Source organism: Sabethes cyaneus, chromosome 2 (genome assembly GCF_943734655.1).
Source record: "Sabethes cyaneus chromosome 2, idSabCyanKW18_F2, whole genome shotgun sequence".
In the NCBI taxonomy this organism is placed as follows: domain Eukaryota; kingdom Metazoa; phylum Arthropoda; class Insecta; order Diptera; family Culicidae; genus Sabethes; species Sabethes cyaneus.
In genome coordinates this window covers 161,892,452-161,904,439 of record NC_071354.1, presented here as the reverse complement: position 1 = coordinate 161,904,439, position 11,988 = coordinate 161,892,452, and the positions used below count along the sequence as shown (strand labels likewise).

At 43.3% G+C, this 11,988-nt stretch overlaps 1 protein-coding gene across 1 annotated transcript in view; it reads left to right on the top strand.

Annotated features, from left to right (window-relative positions):
* The first annotated feature begins 5,982 nt into the window (after window positions 1-5,982).
* Window positions 5,983-11,988, top strand: part of LOC128736261 (uncharacterized) — a 63,957-nt gene continuing 57,951 nt past the window's right edge. The window contains exons 1-2 of the mRNA XM_053830738.1: window positions 5,983-6,405; window positions 6,893-7,302. Coding sequence (XP_053686713.1) covers window positions 5,983-6,405; window positions 6,893-7,302 — 833 coding nt within the window. The remainder of the gene's footprint in view (window positions 6,406-6,892; window positions 7,303-11,988) is intronic.

Below are 11,988 nucleotides of genomic sequence, written 5' to 3'. Positions count from 1 at the left end.
GATGCGTTCACCAACCGGAACTTTTATTAAAATCCTATAAACGTGTATTTTAATCGTACAATCGGTTACTTAGGAACTTCGCGCGTTATTTCTATCATATGAATATCAAATACCAAAAGCTTGATAGCTTTTATACTGCTCCCTAATAAAGTAGTCCGAGTTTTTAAACAAGTTCTATGATCGAAGGATCATAGCCAAAAGATACCAAAAGGTATCTCGCGCAGTCAATGTTTTCGATTTAATTGCCAAAATAAACCCGTTTGGCACGGGACACCTTTCGTGCATAGCAACAAATGTCTATCAGTATTTAATAACTGACCGCGCGCGAGTTCGAACGAATCGAATATGTTGATAGCACATAACTTTCGGTGCGGTAAGCTGATGATTTCTCTTAGTTTTTTCCTATATCGGTATGTCGGATCTCCACAACCTGTTTCGCAATGGCCACGTAACCAAAAACGTCCTCAAATACTACACGAGCTCGAATGACAGTGATCGCACCACCTGCCTCGGTGGATCCAGATCAATTCCTTTCTACTAATAACAACTCCTTCCTGTGACACTTGTGGATGATGCAGAGGATTCCTCGGTCTCTAGTAGCAGCAAGTGTCGGACTAACATTCCTTTCCCTCTCAAATTGACCTGCATGGGCGTGGCCAGCTTTGCTATTGATCATCACAAAGAATTAGATCACCAGAAAATGCACACTGAGAATGATCTGCTACTCCCAAGCATCGTTCTGAAGGTCCTTTGTGCAATCTCAGCTGATCTAGATCAATCGCGGGCAACTCACGGGCGGTCAAACTATGCTATGCTATGCTATGCTATATAAATAACAAATCAAGTGGGGGATCAGCACTCAGGAGGGACCCTGACATCGATAAGACCCAAGAGGAAACTGGCGATGCTGATATAATCAGTCAAATCCCAGGACCCAGTTGTGTCAACGGTGCAGGACTAAACCCAAAACAGCCCGGTCGTACCACAAATCATATAAAATTACAAAGAAAAAATGTTAAATTTGTCCAGGTGAATCTTCACCATGCAAAGGGAGCAACTGCTGTACTTTGTAGAAGATTCATAGAAAACAACCTGGATGTAGCACTGATTCAGGAGCCCTGGACCTATAAAGGTAGGATACAAGGAATTCCTACAAAGTCGTGTAAATTGATTTACGCCGGAGGTGAGCTCACGCCAAGAGCTGCCATTTTAGTAAGTGAAAACATAAAAAGTTTTCCAATTACAGAATTGATTACAAAAGATCTCACAGCAATAATGATGGAGGTTCCAACGACCCATGGCACGACTGAAATTTGCGTAGCATCTGCATATTTTCCAGGAGATTTGGGTGAAGTACCTCCACCAGAAGTGGTAAATTTGGTTTCTTACTGCAAGAAACAAAACAAAGCACTTATAATTGGATGTGATGCAAACGCCCATCACACTGTTTGGGCCAGCACAGATACCAATAACAGAGGTGAACTCATTTTAGACTATATATCATCAAATGATATAGATATATGCAATAAAGGGGAAGAGCCAACTTTTGTAAACGCAATAAGGCAAGAAGTACTTGACTTAACACTATGCAGTCCAACGATGACTGATAAAATAAAAAATTGGCACGTATCGGATGTAGGGTTGCCAAGTGGCCGGTTTTTGGCCGGCCCGACCGGTTTTTCACCTGCAAAGCCGGTGGCCGGTCAATCCTGCAAAAAGGCCGGTTTGCCGACATAGGAAGCCGGATTGATACTTTTTTTTCCTGATTTGTTAAATTTTCTGATAAATTTATTAGCAATCCTGAGCAGTGGATCATTGAAGATAGCCAGTTTTGCAATGACAATACTTTGCTTCTGGCGATAATATACATTAAATTGTCCACCAGCACCAGAAGCAACTAATTGTCTTCTAGTATCTTCAATAATCCATGCAATGTTCGTTGTGCGTTCGTTCGTTGTCCTAAATAATAATTAACGCACATTAAACATGACACAGCTGACACAACCCCCCCCCCCCCCCCCCCCTCACAGTTTTTCAAGGCAGGACCGACCGGCCGGTTTTTGAAATTTTCGGACTTGGCAACCCTAATCGGATGAAGAATCTTTGTCCGATCACAAGCAAATCATATTTGATTACGAAGCTAATCAGCAATTTAAGGAAATTATAAGAGATCCCAGGAAAACAAACTGGGATCAGTATAATTTGAAACTGAAGGTTGGAGTCAAGAACTTGAAAGGCTGCTCAAGGACATGTAAAGAACTTGAGGACAACTCAAAACAACTTTCAAACCTGATCCAACAAGCTTATCACGAAAGCTGTCCTGCAAAGGAACGCTCTACGAATAGAGATGTACCTTGGTGGAACAAAACTTTGGAGAAATTTAGAAAGAAAACTCGGAAATTATTTAACCGGGCAAAAAGAACACAACAGTGGGAGGAGTATAAACAAACTCTCACTGCCTATAATAGGGAAATACGAAGATCAAAGAGGATTCACTGGAGGCACACATGTGAAAACATTGAAAATACTCCAGCAACTGCTAGATTGCAGAAAATCCTTGCTAAAGATCATTCTAATGGGTTAGGTACTTTAAAAAAAGAGGATGGCTCTTTTACTAACTCAACTAAGGAAACATTAGAGTTAATGATGAGAACATATTTTCCTATAGTTACTATATATATAGTTCGGCGGATAGAAAACCAGGCGAATTGGCATCCCTGATTTATGAAATTAAATTTGAAATTATGGTGAAATGTGCAGGTTTTTACGAAAAATAATCACTGGCGGGTGTTGAAAATGACTAGTTCTATGAAAATAAAGTGTATTTTTTTACCATTACTCCTGCATTTTGGATTTTGAAAAGCTTTTGGCTCCGCTTTTGACGTTTATTTGGCTCCCGATTTTCTATCCGCCGAACTATATATATAGTAACTATACATTTTCCCTGTTCAATCATTAACCCCTCTAAGGTCTACATCATTTTGAGCACCGCAAAATTCACTAAAATGGCCATAACTTTTTTATCTTTTAATATTTTTTCACCAAATTTGGGAATTTTGCCGAAAATATTTTCTATTTTCATAATATCTATAGATAATGGCCATATGTCATATGGTCCCGGAGTTATTCCGGAGTTCCTTGGGGGACCGAGATATGGCTTTTTTAGATAAAGTTGCCAAATATCTAAAATTTGTTTGAAATCTGTTGATTTTTAAAAACATATCATCGACTGCGGACATATCAGTTACTTTACCGCAGTTATGAGCCATGGTGCGCGCCATCCGGATCCGGGGGGACACTATGAATCCGGAACCGGTTCCCGTAACGGAGCATTTCAGCTTCAGTAAAGCATGTCGTGTCGCATATGAAAAAACATCAGCATTCGATAAAATAGCGATTGGTGATTATCTCATGTCTCTCAGAGGCGGTATGACCGGTTCCGGGTCCGGGGAGGGTTTCTTTTCTGATTCAAGCACAGAACGGATTTCGGAGGAACTTGTCCGAGACCTGGAATCGGCCATATGGCCTCTGAAAGACATGAGATAATCGCCAATCGCTATTTTATCGAATGCTGATGTTTTCTGATATGCTACAAGACATGCTTTACTGAAGCTGAAATGCTCCGTTACGGGAACCGGTTCCGGATTCATAGTGTCCCCCCGGATCCGGATGGCGCGCACCATGGCTCATAACTGCGGCAAAGTAACTGATATGTCCACAGTCGATGATATGTTTTCAAAAATCAACAGATTTCAAACAAATTTTAGATATTTGGCAACTTTATCTAAAAATGCCATATCTCGGTCCCCCAAGGAACTCCGGAATAACTCCGGGACCATATGGCATATGGCCATTATCTATAGATATTATGAAAACAGAAAATATTTTCGGCAAAATTCTCAAATTTGGTGAAAAAATATTGAAAAATAAAAAAGTTATGGCCATTTTAGTGAATTTTGCAGCGCTAAAAATGATGTAGACCTTAGAGGGGTTAACGTGTACTGCCTGCACGAAGGTAGACCCGACGATGAGAAAGAAGCGTTCTACGCGAGGCTGGAGGCAACGTACGACAGCTGCTCCCATGAGACATCAATATCGTCATCGGGGATATGAACGCCCAGGTCGGTAGGAGAGAATTGTATAGACCGGTGGAAGGACCCCATAGCCCGCACACCGACACGAACGATAACGGACCAACCTAAAGAAACTGACTAAAGAAAAGACACTGGAGCTCAGTCACTCGCGGCCTCCTGTCATCATTAAACCTGATTTGCTCAACGATGATTGTTGTGCGTGACTCTGTTCAAAGTTGCTAGGAAAAGTTCGAACATTATTTTTTCGAGTTCAACATTTAGGCGATTTTATGAACTGTACGATACAAATTTGATCGCCTGGTGTTTTCGTTAGGCAGCACGGATTGATTTCGTGATGATACGATGATATTTGTTGCCGTTTGCTTGCAGTCATTATTTTCAGTCGCGTTGATCGACTGATACTTCGCAAGTTTTCGAGCAAAAGATTCAGAAGGTTTCATCGAGATTCATGCGCACTTGGTTTCGATGAACTGAAAATGAGTTACTTGTCAGTTCTTTAGTCAGTTTCTTTAGACCAACCCAATTGAATGACCAAGGTAGCTCGAAAAAGCCCTTCTTCCCTGTTAGCATATGACCTTGGTTTACATCGCGGTTGGTTACCCGATTTTCTACAAGCTTGTTCGTATCCCAGCTGGTACCATGAGGAAGTAGAGATAGGAGTTGCCGGATAAGAAGCTATGATAGGGTATATTTTTTACCTAGTGCGCTCTCCTCCTGTTTTCCATCAGCCACTTGTAAATTTTTATGTTTTTAAACCTCTCTTGTCAATGACCACCCTATCCTTCCCTATCAGAAACCCACTCTTGCTGTCAAGTCCATTGTATTGCTGATTGCAAGAAAAAAAATTACATTCAAAAGTGCGCAATCGCTCCTAAAACTGCTATTTTAGCTTAAATCGTGTCAGTGTCTTCGGCGCACTTCTTGGTTGGAATATAACAAAAAAGTTTACCGAAGATACTGTAGCGATTCAATCTAAAATAGCACTTTTATAAGCGATTGCGCACTTTTAAGAGCAAAATTTTTCATGCAATTAGCAATACAACTGCTATAGGTTCAAATGCGACAGTGGAGCATGCCCCTTTACCCATTTGAACCTTCTTCTCCTCTTGTAAGAACATGCGCCTTTTTTTGTCAACCCTCCTGCGCTGATTCTTTTATGTCAAAGAACACGTGTGCCACGTTTGATGAAGAACCGTTCAGACGTTCCGGAGTTATTGCGGAACATCATTCATATATACGTTCCTCCTCGACCCCTAACTCACGTACACTTTATATAGTTATGAAAAACTCTTACTGATTCTCTTAGTACTTGTAATCTTTTTCAGTTTGGACAGTTACGGACGGTCTTAAATGAATTGAATAATAACGCAAACAAATACTGATTATGTTAAGAAATATAAATTTAATAATGTTGAAAAGTTATCACTTTACAATTGAGAACACAGTTCAGAAAGCAGGTAATTACTTTAACGTAGGTGCTTTCCCTTCACATAAAAGCCAAAAAAGCCATCAGTTACTAACGAGGTTTAAAACAAAAAGTGTTCTTAAGCTAAACGGTAGCTATCAATAGTCATTTATTGACAGGCTAAAAAGGCCCCTGAGCCGGGGGATGTAATCTATTAGGCAGTCATGTTAAAATTATGGTTGTCAGTCAACTGTTCAGCCATGTTTATGACCGTGCTTCATCGCCTCTCCTATTATGCGCAACCTCAAAGTTTAATAATTGAGTATTTTGAATCGCCCATAAAAGCAACTGCTTGCCGCGAGAACGACGGATTACCAGTTGTGTGTCCGGTGTAAATCCGATGTATTGATGACGACCGCTAGAAGCCCTCCAGGCCATCCGTAAACAGTGCAGTGCGGTCGAGCTACGTTAATCGTTCGGAAAATGCATAGTTCATCGGCGGTGGCACTGTGCGGCTTGCTTGTCCTGCTGACGGTGGTGGAGGCGGGAATTGTTTGCGGTACCAATACATCCTCCGGGACCGATAACGATTATGAGCAAAATGTGTCGAAATTGATATTCGATTTTATCGAAAACTATAAACGGTTGAAATTTGGCCTTATTTTTACATGTACGCGGCAGACGCGGTTGTCATACGGCATTTCCAAACTGCTGATGGAAGCCAATATACCGGTTCGTGTGGTGAACGTCGATGATTACGGCAATGATGACGGTGGCAATCAAGAGGATAGTAATGCGATAATTAACGACGTAAAGTATGCCTTGCTAATGCGGACTCTGATCGCCCATCGGCAGTTTGTTGTTCTGGATCAGTGCTGCGGCGGAGCAAACGTGGTTTTGGAACAGGTGGGTCGCTTCCGTAAAATTTTATTGTAATTCGGCACATTCAGCGTAATGTCGAATGATATACGTACCTATATGGAACACGATTGAAGGAAATATTTTGCAATTTCAAAAATTCAGCACTATCTGTTTATTTTTGCTATTCAGTAGTTACGGTAAACAGAGCCGTTGCTCAACGTAAAAAATTTTAATAAATTATTGCTCGGATGACAAACTATTGATTTGCTTTGATAAAAATCTGCTGAGCTATTTATTCACTTGTTACGAACATATCCCATAAAATGCACATGTGGAATAGATAGGATAGTTCATTTTGCGGTACGCTGACGTTCGACATGTTGGACCGTGTTTCACTATTATCGCTATTCCTGGTGCTTGGTTTGCTTTTCCAATAACAATTCCGCAATATTTATCGGACCTCACACGTACATACAGGCGCGACCAATCGGCTACCGTTGCTCATCTTTAACCTTATTGCCATTACTTTCAGGCCTCGCGATATGAGCTTTTTAACGCATCGTTCCATTGGTTGATAATTGATAAAAAGTTGGACAGCGACGGCACTGACATACAGATGTCCATGGCTGCGGCCGAACCAGAGCTCTGGACCAGGATGTATCGATTACGAGCGGAACAGGCTGCACTCCGTTGTCCGAGCTGGACCCGGCAGACAACGGACCTGCAGGCTGATTCTGTGCTATCCCGCTGCTGGCCGGCGAGTGCTCGAACCCAGAACGATGGCAACAGCTTTGAGGTTGATTATGACAAGAAGAGCTACGACGCCGACGATGGCGATGTATTTGGCCGTTTCGAAACAATGAACATCAGCATCAATGCGGAAATAACTTTGGTGAAGCCAACTAGTGCATCGTATCAGACATTCGCGCTATTCGACATTTGGTAAATCAGATAAATTGTTGTGTAGTTTGTAGCAGCGCAGTTCGGCACTTTCGAGAGCAGACTATCGTTGACCGGGATGGTAACTATGCAGTTGGAGTCCGCTTGTGGTTTTGAGTTTCGCTGCCTAGTCGAATTTCAAATTTTCGAAATTGAATCTGCATATTTACTCAGATTTGATAACGATGAGGTTCAGCTCGCATTGGAAAGAATACATGAAAGGCTGATTACAGCCGATTCCAATTTTTGACGAACAGTAGGTACTGGCTAGTGGCTACCTCGTGAAGAAAATTAAACTTTAGCTGCAAATTGGCGTAAATTTATATTTTGGGAAATGCGAGAATGAGTCGTTACCTTCTATTGGACTAACCTCTATGAAGCAGGTAAAAGTTAAATAACATTGATTTTTTTAAAAAGGTGCATGATCAGTCGTTAATAACAAAGGTTTAGAAATTGGTCGAAAAACACTAAGTTGATCCGAGGCGCAAAGGGCCGAATCACGTATACCATTCGTTAGAGTTTGACGAACTGAGCAATGTCTGTGTGTGTATGTATGTGTGAGCAGCTCATTTTCTATCGCCTGTTTCTCGGGAATGGCTGAACCGATTCGTCCGCTATTGCTTTTGTTTGAAAGGTATTATTGCCCGGTATATCACTATTGTATTGTTAATAGCAAAACTGTGAAAATAACGTGACACGATTTTCTCCGGAACCACATAACCGATCTCGATAATTGTAGTACCAAATATTGTATATTGTATATTGGTCGAATCATCTGACGATTGATATTATCTACATGAAAATTAAATCTAAATCTAAATTAAATCTATCATCCTGGACCTTGTTATTCTTCTACTGAAAGCGCGTGAGGCAACATTTCCGAAGTCAAATAAGTCTTCGACAAGCGTGAAGATGCGAGTGCATGACGTCAATGGTTCATAAAATCCGTACGTGGTCCGATGGAATCTAGTTGCTAGCAGACTCGATGAACGAAGCTGTCTACGTGAAGCTCTAAAATCAATTTGAGACAGTAAAACCGAGGTATCACGCTTGGCTTGAGAAGCTTGGCTACAAAAGTCGCTTGTTGATTCTTCCGACGACTCTCTAGCGTATCCAAGTCTAAAAGCTGGCAACGGTCTTCGTAGCGGGGAAGATTATTAGGTAGACGCCACGGCAAATGTTTTAGAGCGATACTGACAAATCTTAGTTGCACACGTTCTATTCTAGCTGTCCAGCACAAGTTATGGGGATTCCAGATGATACAGGCGTTTTCAAGTATTAGTCGTACTAATGCGCAGTACAATGCTTTCAAGCAAGGCGGATCTTTAAAGTCACGAGCGATTTTTGTGATGAATTCCAGTTGCTGCGAAGCTCTTGAGCTGACAGCAGCATATTGTTGGTTGAACGTGAGCCTGTTATCCAACAGAATACCAAGATCATTAATCTGATCGACGCGTTCTAGAACAACTCCGTTTATCTGATAGTCAAATGAGATAGGCACATTACATCGATGAAATGATATTGCAACACATTTAGCAATGCTTATTGTTAGCTTGTTTCTGTTACACCAATCATGCGAAGATGTCCAGCAGTGTTTGCAATCGGCGGCAATCGTCAACAGATTTCACAACTAGATAGACCTTTAGATCATCGGCATATACCAGTACGCATCCGGAACCCAGCAGAATAGCAATATCGTTAAAGTACAAAGCGAAAAGCAAAGGCCCCAAGTTACTACCTTGTGGGACACCAGAGGTATTACAAAATTCACGTGAAACTGTCGAATTCAGCTTGACACGTAAAGTACGGTCTGTAAGATATGAGCTCAACCACGAAGTCAGTCTATCAGAAACACCCAGTTTAGAGAGCTTGTGCAAGAGTATTTGATGATCTACTGTGTCGAACGCTGCCTTAATATCTGTGTACACAGCATCGATTTACGTTCCGGCCTTCCATTTGTGAGATGCAGGTACTGGTGAATTCGATCAAGTTAGTCGACACAGAACGATCCGGCATAAAGCCATGCTGGTCAACTGAAATATAGTTTCTGGTGCTGTTCAGGATTACACTACTGACGATGATTTCAAAAAGCTTTGATCCAGCAGATAGACTTGTAATGCCTCTGTAGTTCCTTACGTCTCGCTTTCCTCCCTTCTTGAATACGGGAAACATATGAGACTGTTTCCACAGCGTAGAAAACTTCCGCTGATCAACGATTTGTTAAAAATCCGACTGCAGGGCAGGGCAAGAGCGGTAGCGCAGCGACAGAGAATAATAGCTGGAATACTATCGGGACCAGGTGCGCAGGAGCTCTTCAATTTCTTGGCACCAGCAATAATCATATCTGGAGTGATGTCAAAAACATCCAGATCAACTGCACCATCAGGGACATCCGACGCAGCTATTTCAGCATAAGATTTTGTAGTACAGCCACTCGCGAACACAGAAGAAAAATGATCGGCAAACAATTCGCAAGATTCGGTAATTGTCGAGGATTCCATTCCACCCAGGATCACATTAGAAGGAATGGAAGAGTTTTTCCTCTTGGAGTTTACGAATGTCCAAAAGCTTTTAGGATTATTTCGTAAACCAAATTGCACCCGCAGTAGGATTTCACGAATCGGAACATGGAATATACTGACCCTTGCCCAGCAGGGCAAGCTGGCTCAACTTGCAAGGGAAGCTAGCCGCCTGAAGCTTGAAATCCTGGGGCTGAGCGAGGTCCGCTGGCCGGGTACTGGCGAACACAGGACATCGTCCGGGCAAGTCTTGCTCTACTCTGGCATACGAGGTGAAAATGCTACTCGAGAAAGAGGAGTTGGATTCCTACTGGGCCCAGGGGCACATGCGGCCCTGAAGAAGTGGGAACCAATAAATGAGCGAATAATCGTTGCCAGATTCAGAACACGGGTTAGGAACCTTACGGCAATCCAGTGCTATGCGCCAACAGATGCTGCCGACCCGCAGGAGAAAGAGAGTTTTTACAGCCAGCTGAACAGCGCGGTTGAGAAAATCCCGAAGGGGGACATCCAAATTCACATGGGCGACCTCAACGCGAAGATTGGCTCAAACAACGCGGACCTTGAACGCGTCATGGGACGCCATGGCCTAGGAGAGATGAGCGAAAACGGGGAGCTGTTTACAGAATTCTGTGGTAATAACGACATGATCATTGGTGGATCGCTCTTCCCCCATAGACCAGTACATAAAGTCACGTGGGTTTCCCGCGACGGCCGAACAGAAAACCAAATCGACCACATCTGCATCAGCCGGAAATGGAGAAGGAGCCTTCTCGATGTACGCAACAAACGCAGCGCTGACATTGCATCCGACCATCATCTTGTTATCGCTGAGATACGTCTGCGCGTCGCTCGTGTCCAACGACGGGAGGAGAAAGTTGGGTGCCACTACGACGTCCGCCGATTGGAGAATCCTGAGGTGAAAAGGGCCTTTGTTGAACAACTTGAATCTCGAGCCTCGGAGTTGCCACCGTCGGAACCGTCGAAGAGCAATGGACCGGCATCAAGAACGCCTTTATCACGACCAGTTATGAAACCCTCGGCAAAGCGCGCAGTGGGCGGAGGGAGTGGATTTCGGATGAAACTTGGAAGATCGACGAGCGGAGAGAGGCGAAAGCCGGCATTGAGCGAGCGCGGACCAGATCGGCTAAGACAGCTGCCCGTCAACGATACGCCGAACTGGAGAGGGCTGTTAAACGTGCTTGTAGGCGGGATAAGAGAGCCTGGACTAACTCCCTAGCCGAACAAGGAGAAACCGCCGCCGCCAATGGTGATATCCGTTTGTTGTACGATATTTCTCGCCGCCTTAGTGGTGCCAGGATAAATACAAAGATGCCGCTAAAGGACAGAGCTGGTCAGCTATTGACTGACCGTACAGAACAGCTTAAGCGATGGACTGAACATTTTGAACAACTCTTCCGAGTTTCAAATGTCAGAGACCAACAAAACCAGCAGCGTACGACGCCTACAGTTCGTCGAATAAATCGCGGCGCCATCGCTGGATGAAATTGTAGCAGCCATCAAGAGTATGAAATCCAATAGAGCGCCAGGGATAGATCGTATTTCAGCCGAAATGCTCAAAGCTGACCCATCTTTATCAGAACAGATGATGCATCAGCTTTTCAGCAATATTTGGGAAACCGCAACTTTTCCGGTGGACTGGATGCAGGGCATATTGGTCAAAGTCCCTAAGAAAGGAGACCTAACGGAATGCGGTAACTGGCGTGGCATCAAGTTGCTCTGTATTACTCTCAAAGTACTCTGTAAGATAATCCTCAACTGGATCCAGGAGAAGATCGACGCTACTCTCCGGCGGCAGCAAGCTGGATTCCGTGCTGGCCGATCATGTGTAGACCATATCACAACGCTCCGCATTATATTGGAGCAGATCAACGAATTCCAGGACTCTCTTCTGCTGGTGTTCGTTGACTTCGAAAAGGCGTTCGACCGACTCAATCACGAAAACATCTGGGACGCACTTAGGCGTAGAGGAGTTCCAGATAAGCTAGTCCATCTCATCGAGGCTCAGTACGAGGCGTTCTCGTGCAAGGTTTTGCACGACGGCGTCTTGTCCGACCCCATAAGGGTTACTGCTGGCGTGGGACAGGGCTGCATTTTATCACCGCTTCTGTTTTTCATCGTTATGGATGAGATATTAGTTGGAGCAATT